This window comes from Empidonax traillii, unplaced genomic scaffold (genome assembly GCF_003031625.1).
Source record: "Empidonax traillii isolate 1590-97213 ecotype Southwest subspecies unplaced genomic scaffold, ASM303162v1 scaffold25:size3598162, whole genome shotgun sequence".
In the NCBI taxonomy this organism is placed as follows: domain Eukaryota; kingdom Metazoa; phylum Chordata; class Aves; order Passeriformes; family Tyrannidae; genus Empidonax; species Empidonax traillii.
The window spans coordinates 1,863,972-1,876,972 of NW_020955218.1; the positions used below are offsets into that span (position 1 = coordinate 1,863,972).

General features: G+C 42.7%; 1 protein-coding gene across 1 annotated transcript; it reads left to right on the forward strand.

The window, feature by feature from the left end:
• Nucleotides 1-1,087: 1,087 nt before the first annotated feature.
• On the forward strand, nt 1,088-12,620 carry ATP6V1E1 (ATPase H+ transporting V1 subunit E1). The gene is made up of 9 exons (XM_027905562.1): nt 1,088-1,232; nt 4,627-4,692; nt 6,162-6,271; nt 6,754-6,820; nt 8,512-8,601; nt 9,891-9,959; nt 10,347-10,441; nt 11,300-11,387; nt 11,989-12,620. Exons 1-9 carry the CDS (start codon nt 1,200-1,202, stop codon nt 12,049-12,051), a joined length of 681 nt encoding a protein of 226 aa, XP_027761363.1. The 5' UTR covers nt 1,088-1,199; the 3' UTR covers nt 12,052-12,620.
• The last annotated feature ends 381 nt before the right edge of the window (nt 12,621-13,001 follow it).

Sequence of the window (13,001 nt, forward strand, 5' to 3'; positions counted from 1 at the left end):
CCCGCGGGTTCGGGGCAAAACGACCTTCTGGCGCTTCAAGTTTCGCGGCCCCCGACCACGTGGGCGCGTCAACCCCCTAAACACCCCACCCTACCCCTCCCTTCCGCACGGATAGGGGAGCCACAGGGAAAACAAACCGAGTCTGAACGTGGTTCACACGTATTATAATATCATTTAGATGGTGCCCGAAGTAATACGAAGTGTTCTCAAGGCCCCAAAGTACAGGTTGATTTTCCCGCACTATAATTGCCATGTGAAAAAAACCACCGAAATTACCGTAGTTTTATAATCTTGGGGTTTTTTTTTCACGTAGAAAAGCGCGGTAAAAATTAGGGAAATAGGAATAAATCGGGAAGAAGCACGGATCTGACAAATGCCGCGTTTGACACTTGATTCGCAAGGAGAGGTTCTATTTTTTCCAGTGCATGTACCTGCAGAACGGAAACAGAAGCTTCCTGCCAAGCAGAACAAACAAACACTATTACAGGTTACGAGGATCGCCTTAAATTTTGCCAGGAAGAAAAGAATGGCAGCAGCAACAGAAGAATTCTGAAGAATTACCACATCACAGAATGTAATATTAAATAAATAAATAATGAATAAATAAATAAATAAATAACGCCTCCCCGCTGCTGCAAGGCCGTCCTTCCCCTCCTCTTGTCCACCTATTCCCTGCATCCTTTCGCTTTTATTCCATGAAATCACAGAATGCCCTGTGCCCGGGTCTGGGCTTCTTAGTCACTACGGGACAAGGAGCTGCCGGAGAGGGTCCGGGGACGGTCACAGAGACGACGAGGGGTCTGGAGCATCTCTCTTATGAGGAGAGACTGCGGGAGTTGGGCATGCTTAGCCTGGGGAAGGCTGAGAGGGAGTCCCATAAGCGCATATAAATTTATTTAGTCCAGAAAAGAGAAGAAGGAGAGCGGATCTCATCAATGTCCATAACCACTCTCACGCAGGGGGCGGTGCCGGGCAATGTCTCGCGGTGCCCAGCGCCGGGGCGTGACGTCACGAGGCGCGCGGCTCGCTATTGGCCCGCGGGAGGGAGGTGGGCGGGGCTCGCGGGTCGCCTGACCCGACCCGGCTGTGATTCCGCTGCGGGCACCGACGGCGCTGGGAGCGACATCGGGCACCGCCACCGCCACTGTCACCGCCACTGTCACCGCCACAGACACCGCCACTGCACAGACACCGCCGCCATGGCGCTCAGCGATGCCGACGTGCAGAAGCAGGTAGGCCCTCAGCCGCGGGGAGCGCGGGCAGGGGCGGCCCCGGCGGCTGGTTGGGCCTTTGGGGCGGGGGGGGTGTGAAATCGCGTCCCCTGCGCTGCTGGGGGGGTAACCAGGCGCTCCCCCGGGAAAGGAGGAAGGGAGGGGGAAGCCTCTGAACGAACTGGGGTTTTCCGTGAAGCGTTTTGGTGACGTTCTGTGCTGGGTTATAAGCCAGGTGTTTGCTGAGTGCAGGGTTTAACCGCACTTCAAGGCGTATCGATACACGCCCCTAGACAAGTACCGGGTTTTTGGATGCGGTAGATGCTTAGAGGCCGGGGCCGGTCTCTTCTGCAGTGAGAGGCCTTAAGATGAGACAGGGGAGATTCAGATTGGATATTAGAAGAAAAAAATTTTTGCTCTTAGGGTGGTCAGGCGTTGGAATAGGTTACCCAGGGAGGTGGTGGAGTCACCGTCCCTGGAGGTGCTCAAGAGGCATCTGGGTAATACAGTTTAATGGTTTAGGGGTTACAGGGGTAGTCCTGGGTTCATGGTTGGGCTGAATGATCTTAAAAGTCTCTTCCAGCCATGATTCCATGAGTCTCTAAGGGCTTTCCATCCCTTTTTTGCTTACAACTGTAATCTATCCACTTGGCTGTACCTTACCTTTGGGTGGGATGTTTGGTGTTCTGGGATGCCATTTTCACATCTAAGCAGAGTGGTGCAGCCTGGCCTTGGCTTGCAGTGGAAACTTACAGCCCTGCAGTAAGTCTGACTGCAGACACCTTCTCCCGGGGCAGGACAGCCTGTCCCTGTTGACAGTAAACACTGCCCCTGCCTAAAAAAGCTGCTTTCAGCTGGGCTGGAAATGGTGTGCCATGCTAAAGGCTGCACGGATCCAGTCAGGGCTGGGCTGGGGAGCTTCCTGCAGGTGATGAGCAGATCAGGCAAGTTGCCTTTGTCCTTTGCATCACAAGTACTTCATGTCTCACATTCTCATTCAGTAAACATAGACTCTTGGCAAGGAAGCATCGCATTGAAAGTAAAATCAGTGGGCTGCCTTCCTCCAAAAGGAGAGCTGTAACATTATATTTTATCCACAAAGCTTGTTTGTTTTTTCCTGCCTCTTCTGTGAAGACAATAAAAATAAATCTGGATTTGGGGGTGTTCTTGCTCTCAACACAATGGTCCTGAACTTCAAAGGTTAGTTCAGGCTCTGGTGATGTGCTACACATGACATTCTAATAGCATTTCACATCTGCAGCTTTCCTGTCAGTGCTCTACACTCCCGAGCCCTGGATGATCCTGTTAACTGGAGAGGGGAATGCTGATGATATGGCAGTCCTGGATGTGCATAACTCTGGCAAGAACTTGCCAACTGGCTCTCTTACCTACTCGCCATGGCGCTTTCAATAATTTTCACTTTGAAAATCGTCTCTAATTGTGGATTTTTTCCATTGATGGATTTGTTCGCTCTACTCTGTCAAAGGTGTTTAATAGATTGTTCCATCTAGTTACTTCTAGCTACAACCAGTCTAACACCTAGGACTTCCTATGGAAAGGATAATCACAATACTACTGATAGGCAAACCCTCCCTTTCTGTAGGAAATAATACTTTAAAATTAACCTCTCATTTCAAAATACATTTTTTGTTAGTGTTATTAAAACTAATCCCATTTTTACATGTGAAAGTCTCACTGTGGATCTCTTTTTGTGTCTATGAAAAGCAAAAAGGGGTTTCAGTACAGCAGCATTTGGAGGAAGTAACACTGTTCAGTCTTACCAGACTAGGGGAAGTGAGTTCCATATTCCCTTACTTCCATCTTGTTCCTTTTCTTTACGCAGAGGGTGTTTCTTGAACACCCAGAATTGTTAGAAGTACTTTTCCAAAATTCAGAAGCCAAACCACACTGGGGAAGTGACTCAGTAATGTGAGGGTTGCTGCTGTTATACAAAAGTTCTTAGTCTTCTTCAACAGTAGGCTATTCAGCAAAATGATTTCCTCACTTCGTGTGCCTCTCTTGTCCTTTCTGAAGTGCAGGGTAGAAAACTGATGCTGTAGGTAGACACACACTTGAAAGTGTTGCAAACTGGAATTAGAAGAAAAATTGCTGGTTTGATTTGAGGATGTGGATATTACTGCTCACTTCTTCCACTGCCGGTGTTTAAAATCTTCCGCTTGTTGGTTCACTTCTGTTTTCTCCTCTCTGTGGGCATAGTGCTGTTGCACGTTGGCTCGGTGCTCAACTTGGCACCTTCCTAATCTCTTTAAAATATATGATTTTAACATGAGATTCTGTAAGTAGAGTCTTTCGTGTGAGTTTACTTAGACTGGATTGTCTGCAAAAATGTGTCTCGGCACTAAGTTGCAAGCAAAAAGCTGGTAGGATTTTGTGGTCTGCTCCTCCTGGCCCTGGAAATGGATGTACCCCTTCCCAGCTGCAGTTTGTTTGGTCATGAGTCCTTGTGGTTTGCCCCACAGCAGGATCCTAACGTCAGGCCTGGTCACAGAAAGGCATGTGATAGATAAGAAGAGCTCAGTGTGATTGCTTTCCTTGTCTTTAAGAAGCTGGGCCTGTGCTCTGTAGTGTTTTGAGGTGGCTTCAGAAATGTTCTACAAGTGGAATATGTTGGTGCACACCAGGCTCTGAAGCAGCGTGTGATATACTTGACGTGGTCTGGATCAACTAGCGCTGCTGCCTCTGTCTCCTTCCCCAGCTCCTCCCAGCTGACATGCATCTACTTTGTAAAGTCATTTTGTAGCAGCATTTTTTAATGACCCCGTAGATCTTTACAGAATTTATTACTTTTTTTTTCCAGGAAAGATTTCTCAGGTGTTTGAAGGAACTTCTGGTTGTACAGGTCTGACCAGAGTGGTCAGTAGCCCTTTGCTTTGCTTCACTGGTCACTGAGTGTAGAAGGTCCAGATTCATTCGGATGCCATCTGTGTTAGTCTTCTCTGTTTCATGTAAATGTCATAACAAACACACTGATTTTGCTCTGTGAGGATTTTTGGATTTTTTTTTTTTTTTAACCAAACCTGGAGGCTAAAAAGTTGGTCTCGTTAGTGAAGAATGAAAACACCCAGCCTCAGATTTATACATATTTACTTTTGGGTTGGTTGGGTTGGGGTTTTTTGTATGGTTGCATATCTGAAGAACGTTGTTCTAATGATAGCCAGTGAAACACCATTATGTAGAATTATTGGGGAAAATAATTTTCTTGTAGTCAGTTTTAAGATGAACTGACTCTTTGGCCTACATGCTCAATTTAATTTTGTTTGCAGACAACATTATATGAATTAGTAAATGGATATGGAGGGGCCTACTGTACAAATGAGGAATATATATATACCTACGTCCTCTAGTCAAAGTGCTTTCCTACACAAAACATTTTCTTTCCTCTCTCTCGTTACAGATCAAGCATATGATGGCTTTCATTGAGCAGGAAGCCAATGAAAAGGCTGAAGAAATAGATGCAAAGGTAAAAGTGGAAGTTCACTGTCAGTAAGTGCGAAAGGAAACCTGCATCTGGCATCCTGGTTTGAATAGTTGCAGTCAGAGCAGGCCTAGAACACCCTTATAAGCTACAGCTGATTTCATGGTCAGTTATTACGTAGCAAAAAATGGTGTGTACCAAATAAAGTTAACATTTCTTAGCTTTTGACAGATGAAAACAAGTTGGAGCTGTTTTTTGGTCTAAGTTTTCTTAGTGGTTCTCAGACAAAAATTTATCCATGTGGAAGTTCACTCCTTTTTCTAAGCCATCAGGAGATCTGAGTGATAATGTGACTAGATTGGATTAAGTGAAACACTTTCCCCACCTCCTGTACATAACTTGATACCACTGAGGGTTGAGGGAGTTCTCTTCATAACTATTAATTCTGCTGGGGTTTGTCATAACAATTGTAGTATTGTTGTATTATAACTATTTATAATATTGCACAAGAACTCATACATGTTCCAAAATGGTAGAAGAGGTTGAATTATGTTGGTGAAAGTTTGTTTGTAACCAGATTTGTAACTGTACCTAAAACTGTGTAGACAGCCGCAGTCTTAATTCTAGATGTGATTTAGTAGGATCCCGGGGAGCTAAACCATCAATTAATATTTAAGGTATGTGCTGAATTACTTGCAGAATTCTTCACTTAGGTTAAGCCACAAGAGACCAAGTTTAATATTAATCTGGTGACAGAGTGTAGGTGTTTACTAAAGAAGGATTAATGGTGCCTTACAGCCCTAACAGTCTGCATTGTACCACTACAGAAACACCTTGTTGGTATTGGACTCAGCATATGCATTACTAGTAATATTTAATCTCCCTTAAACGTTTAGATCTACACAAATATTTAACCAGCACTAAAGCAGGTATTCCTGAGGATCTGCAAGCAGAAGTCAAAGGTTGAGATTGGATTCTCAGGTGTAAAAAGGGAAGTTTTCCTTGTGTTTTCACATGCTGCCTGGCTAGGCTTTACACAAAAGTCACAGCTATACTGTCACTCTCCTTGTGTAAGAATTATTTAAAGTAATGGCGTTTGTGGACACTGAGAGTTGAGTTCCTTATTTTAGGTAGAATCTTTTGTAGCCAGAAAAGAGACCAATTCTGTAAAAACAGAGCAGAGCTGAAGCTAAAATGAGTTTTGTATAACAGTATGTAATATATAAATTTGGTACTTTTATGCCTGAGGAATGCATGCTGCAAGGAAACATGCCTCAGTCAATTAATAAAATAAGCATTATCTTGGTGAGTAAGATTCTAGTTCAGCAGAGCACATCCTATACTCAGTCTGACTTGAGGACTGGTTGAAATGTTTTATTTTATGTGGAACCATAAATTGTATCATCCTGTCTTGTCTGTGAATGTGCTCTGAAAGCACGGCTGTTACATTTTGATTCTGTTTTTTTCAGCCCATGGAATCAGTTTCCACTTCAGTTATTTAATTTTTACTATAGGCAGAAGAAGAATTCAACATTGAGAAGGGTCGCCTTGTTCAGACACAGAGGCTGAAAATCATGGAGTATTATGAAAAGAAGGAGAAGCAAATAGAACAGCAAAAGAAAATGTAAGTTGTTTAGGTTAGATGGCTGTCTTCAAAGCCTGAGCTCTTATTTTATTGCTAATTTTATACAAAATTCTTTTTCCCTGGCAAACAGGCAAACTGATGGTATCTTTAATTCTAATTATGAGTTTCTGGTCTTTTTTTCTGGGGAGAAACTATCAAAGCTGAGCTACAATAGTGTGACTTTTACTAAGTATGATGAAAGGATCCTTCATGTTTCTTTATGTACTTAATTTCTGGAAATCTGCCCTGGTTTGTTACCCTGGGACAAACAATCATGTCAGGTTTAGTTTGGATGGGTCTTTACTCAAGGACAGAGTTCTGCATTTTAATCATTTGTGCAAGGTCAGAAACAGGTTCAAAGAGGTGAACAGGCTTCATTATTAAATGTTGTAGGATTGTTACCTTTAAAGTATACAGTTAAATATTGCAGTTATTCTGTCAAAGTCTGATGGATTGATTCAAGTTTATCATTCAACTTGCAGTCAGATGTCCAACCTGATGAATCAAGCAAGACTGAAGGTCCTCAAGGCAAGGGATGACCTTATTGCAGTGAGTATCTCTCTAGTAAATACACAGAGGCTCTGTTTCTACCATGTGTTAGGAAATGTAACCATTCTCTAAAGAAAAATAGGGTTTGGGAGTGAGTGACGTTTGCTTCAACATGCAAAAGTGGCTTTCCAAGCTGCTCGGAAAAGGCATCAAGGATTTAGTCCAGATTTGCTAATCTACTTTAGCTTATTTTCACTGTTTCTATTACGTGCTCCTTTAGGAAAATACAGTTGTTCCTGTTCCCAGGAACACTGCAGGCACTGTTATATCTGTCATTTGCACAACAGCTTGTTTCTTTAAAGAGCAGGAAAGTTCTCTTGCACGGTTGGTAGAAGTTTGAGGTTCTCTTTGCCCAGAGCAACATTTCTGTGTCAAAGCTGGTGTGGTGTAAGCAAGGAGGCTTAAAACACCATAAACTGGGCTTTTCTGTCTCCTTCAGTGGCCCATATTACTTGAAAAGCTTTGCTTCTTGTTCTGGTAGGTGACCAGTCTGTGTCTTGCCCTACAGGGTGAGCGATCATTTATCAGAGCAGGCTTAGGTGTTTGTCTTATACCACATGCAGTGTGTTCTCATTCTGCTCACTGAGCAGCATTCTCGTGCCTGTCTTAGAGGCAGTTTGTGTGTTCCGTGCTCTGCTAGGTGGGGCTGTTGAGCTGCTGGAAAAGCTGAGAGACCTGTGGAAGTCAAAAATAAAAGCTAATGGAAAAAGGATAATGTTCAAGTTGATTCTGCCATGAGAAAAAGGGAGTTAGCAGAAGAAAATCATCAGTTTATTGATTCTTCCTCATTTATCTGCTGACTCACTCTCATGCTTCTGAGTAATTCTAAACACTCTTCCTCATTTTAAGACATTTAAAATCACATGCTGCTCACTCCTTCTTCCCTTATCAGATCTTTGGCTTCTTTCATGAAGAGAGATGAGCAGTTCCAGAAATCTGTGTTGCTCTAGGGAGGACAAGCTAGGTTTGACTATGACATTAAATTGTGATAGTGTCATATCCTCATACTGATTGCGTTACCCTACACTTCTTCTTCTGAATGCCAGAACAGTAGAGAAGGGTTTATCCCAAATCATAGTTTCTTTATCTGAAGTAATTATGATGGTTCAGTTCTAGGAGCTGTGTTCGAGTTGACTCAAATTTCTTAAAAATTCAATCCCGTCCAATATTGATTTGTCAAATAAAGATAATCAAGACCAACTTCTTCAAATTAAAAATAAACTCTCTCTCTCAAATCTTGACTTGCACTTGCTTACAATTAAAAAAATACCTAACCTGAATATTATTTGATAGAAAGATAGATTACGTTTCTTTGTTTGACCATAAAGCTGAAAAATTTGTTTGGACAACTTTATTAGTTTACATGAAGCATTTATTTACAACATATTTAGTTTATCTGAACTAATACTGCAGGTACTGTCCTTTTACTACTGAACTCTCCCTTTTTCATGAGAAAAGAGTTATTGTCAGATTCTAAGGAGTTCAGATCAGGGCAGGAAGAAGGGAAGTGTTTGGAGAGGATAGTGTGCCATGCAGAGAGATGAAGGTCTAGCTTGGATGAACACCAGCTGGAGTGTACATTTACGTGTTGGCAGGGTGTGATAGCTATAATAGAAGTACAGAAAGTTGGTAGGCACGAAACCAAATGCCAAACAGATGGGCTCTGCTGATCTGATTTCTTCTGAATGTAGGATTTGCTGAATGAGGCCAAGCAGAGACTTGCCAAAGTGGTGAAGGATACTGCCAGGTACCAGGCACTGCTGGATGGACTAGTTCTACAGGTAAATATTTAAATTGTAGAACACAGATCATTGCTGCCCTATCCCCCTAAGATTCTTTTGTCAGAAATAACCCACTGGAAGCTACATTTGTATCGGAGTTTAGATCAAATGTTGCTGGGGGATCTTTGAGTTTTAAACATCAGTTCAATATGTTTCAGGGTTGGACTCTGAACAGAAGAGGTTGCAGCTTATTTCGAGGGGTAGAACCTGGTATGCCAGGCAGCAGTTCCATTGTAGGAATAATTGCAGATGTGCACACATACACTGTAACATGCACATTTTAGGCTGCACACATTAAGCTCCTGTAGTAATTAGTTGGATTGAATGCACCTTTGACAAAGGCTGTTTCTCCAAACCCAGAAGTCAGTAGTTATCCGCTTCTAAAATACTTTGAGCGTTTGAGACTTAATAATCCCTGGCTTTGACAAATTTACTGTAGTATGGCATGTGCCTGTCACAGGCATATGAAGCAGAAATTAAAGCTTTGCTTACCTAGAAGAACATCCTCAAGCACCAGAAATCAACTGCCAAAAATCCAACAGGCATTGGCCAGATCAGTCCTGTTGGCACTGGTGCTGCCCCCTGGTATGGATTGGTCCTGTTTCTGTGAACTCCCAGGAGCCACCCACGAGCTCTCCTGTCACAGTTGAATGGCTGAGTTTTCTCAGCAGTGTCTCCTACCAACTTGTGCCTCCAGTTCAGTGATGTTTCCTTGCCACGCTCAGGTCTGGTCTTGCTGTACATCAAACAAACCGGTCCTGCTCTTGTGAACTGGCCACGTTTGTCTTGGCTCCTTATATTTGGTCCAGTGAGAGATCTGTACTCACAGCTGGACTGGATGATTATTGTAGGTCCCTTCAAACAGGAACTAAACTTATTTTAATCTATTCTGGTCTCAGGTATTACCCCAGGAACTGCAAGACAGGAGTTATTAGAACAGGCATCTGAAACTACTGCATGTCTTCAGGAGCTTGGCTGCATCCTCAGGCTACTTAGACAGCAGTGCTTCTTATGTATACATGAACATTAACTGGTCAACACAATCCATGTTTAGTTGCACTTGAGTTCCAAACCTATCATCCATATTTGGGCCCTTTCCCAGGTGTTGGTTCCGTCCTCTCGGAACGTCTGCATGAGGTGAACTTGTGAGCGAAGAACTAAATAGGAGAGGCTAATATGGTCAGGTCCTGGGTTTCAAATTGATCATCTTCTTTCCTTTCTTGGGGTTCAGTAATTCTAAGACAGTTAAAATGTTGACTCTGTGATACCGAAATGGTTGTTCCGTGCAGGGATTCTACCAGCTGCTTGAGCCCAGGTTAATTGTTCGGTGCAGGAAGCCTGATCTCCCCATGGTTAAGGTAAGACACTTGGAATGGTTTGACAGTGCCCTGCTCACGAAGGCCTGGACCTGACTGCAAGTATTTGCTGCTCAGATCCCCTCTGTGTGACACGAAAACAAGCTTTGCTTGTTGCACTTCTGTTGTAGATACAGTGCAAGAGAACAAGTGTGCTTCCAAAGTTGGGGATCATTTGCCTGCTTGGATATTACATTGGAAACTTTATGCATTGCTGCAGTATTAAGAATAATAATTGGGTTTGGCTCAAAAGCCAAGCTGAAATGCATTTGCTTAATTAAAAAAAAAAAAAAAAAAAGAGGCCTTTATTACTACAAATAATTGAGTGGTCAAACCCGAGTGGTGCAATAGCATTTGTCAGTGCTAATTGGTGGTTTATCTTGTATCCAGAGTGCGGTACAGAAGAGCATTCCTGTCTACAAAAATGCCATAAAAAGGGATGTGGATGTTCACATTGACCAAGACAACTTCCTGCCAGAAGACATGTAAGGAAAATGGGAGTGTTTTATACACAGCACTAACATAATGCAACTTTTCAAGACACAGCTTGTACTAGAACGCTCTCAGAAAATTAAGTATGGAACATCCTCACAGTGTCTGCTGCTGTTCTTGTGGAATTTGGCACTTCTTTGTGTTAATCAGGCACAGACTCTGCACTTCCCTCCAGACAAAAATGTCAGTAAAAGTTTTGTTTGACTGTGTCTCAGTCAAAAATGTCAGTAAAAGTTTTGTGCAACCTCCAACCTGATTCACACAGTACTGAAGTGGAGGATAACTGCACACAGAAACTTAACTACTGGTCTTTTAAAGAGAGAGGATGTCGATGTTGCTTTCTGTCTCAAGATGAAGCAAGTTGAGTCGTGAGGTGCTGCAGGATAATCACTTGGTGGGGTTTGTGTCTCTTCTGTCTGCAAAGGCTCTAAAGAACACAGCACAAAGCTGTGTAATCTGATAGTGATCTTTGTGTATGGACCAGCAAACAATTCTTTTATCACTTTTCCTCACTTTCCAAAATCTGATAGCTGTCTGAACAACACAGAGGCTGAAGCTGCTGTGAAGTGACGAATTTCATGGCTCTGCTTAGATTTAGATCGTGTTGACGAGGACCCTTGCACGTGTCTGTGGGCTCTGATAACTCCAAAGATGCTTTACACTGCTGCTTCACTGGATCACTTTGTGCTGATTCCTATTAAGACATGATCAAAAAGTTTGGGTTTTTAGAAATGAAAATCTTATCTGTGTATCTGACTTGCCCATAAACACTGATTTATGATAGTATCTCTGCCACATTCTGACTCTGACCCATGGAGTTCACAGATTTTAATTTTTTTGTCCCTTTTCAGTGCTGGAGGTGTTGAAATCTACAACAGTGATGGTAAAATTAAGGTTTCCAATACCCTGGAAAGTCGACTGGACCTTGTAGCCCAGCAGGTGAGTTTCTCTAACCACCAAGGTGAATGAAGTACAGTAACTAGTTTGGTCTTGTAACTAAATCCTCCTGTTTCCAGCATGTCACAGTAATGCACAGGATCAGATTTCAGTGTGCATGACAAGAAATTATGTTTTAATAGAAAGAATTAAATTACCTACTTTTGTGCTTGTCTGCAACAAACGTAGCTTTCCCCAGAATGATCCCTTTTGAATTAAGCTTGAGCATTAAGCACTATAAATTATGATACTGAAAGACTTGGTATGACCACGCTGCAGTCAAGATGCTGAAATGCTGAGGCTAACTTGAATTCCTGAAGTAAGCTTGAGACTAGAAACTTTGACTGAGACTTATTAAATCATAGTACAAAAAAAAAACCCCACCAAACTAACTCTGACATCTCTTTCTTGTGCTGCAGTACAGGCAGTCCTTCCAGTCTGGAGAGAAGCAGGCAATGTGTGATCAGATAAAGGCTTCAGAAAGCTCAAATGAACTGACTTGTTAATTTTGAAGCCTAGCTTAGCTATCCCACAGTGCCTGCAGGAGGAACACAGAGGAATTGTATTGCCCATTGCATGGAACTGATGTGCTCTTTCTCCACAGATGATGCCAGAAATCAGAGTGGCTCTCTTTGGTGCTAATGCCAACAGGAAGTTTTTGGACTAAACCTCTATGAGAGAAGGTGGGATCTGTTCCACTGCCATACTGAAGGGGATGCAAAAGCATCTGCTAATTTGAAATCTTGAAATATAACATTACTGTGTCATCCAATATCTGTTCTTCAATGGAATAATTTTGCATACCTGCTGTGCTTAGCCTCTCTACTTGTGGTTAGAATGTATTGCTCAAAGGATGTGAAGACATACATATTCATCCAGAAGTGGCACTAGGAAATGGAGGCATTTGGGCTCTTGGCTTTCCTTACACTGTTGTGACACTATAAAGACAAGTGGTCCATTTAGGGTCACTTTTCTTTGCTTTGGCCACATCTCTTTCAAGTTGTCTGATCTGTGAAGTAAATCACTATGCTGGCAAATTCGCTTTTATTTGCTGCTAACAAATCCCTTTTCAGTTGAGGTCTTCGGTGTTACAGAGGGCATGTATTCCTTCCCAAGGTTAGTAGTTTAATTCATGTTACTTGGTCAGGCATTTCTTGTTCTGTATATGTGATTTCAAATAAAAAGCCTGAGCCTGTAAAACTCTTTATTTATTAAAATAAAAATGCGTGTGTGTGTGTATGGAGTTCCCTGTCGCTTCTCTCTGGGGCATTGGCAGCAAATTCTGAAGAGTGGGATTGTTTGTGTAAGGACTTACTACTTGAGCTGTGTGTATTAACAGTTCTGTGGAGCCAGAACTCAAGTGCATGGAGTGGTGTCAAGCTCTTTGCTGGAATAGCCTTGGATGGTAGGCAAGGCTTTTGAATAGGACTCCAGGATGAGCCTCATCCTCCCTGAAAAATGGGTCAGTAGTTTTGCTCCCTCAGTCTTCCTTCTCTAGAGGGAACTACAGTAACACAGCTGTGCTGCTTAGATAGAGCAGATGCAGTCCATTTCCAGTCACAGGTTTGTTGCTGATGTGCTGGAGATCCAAACCATAACCCTGTAGTAATTAAGTTT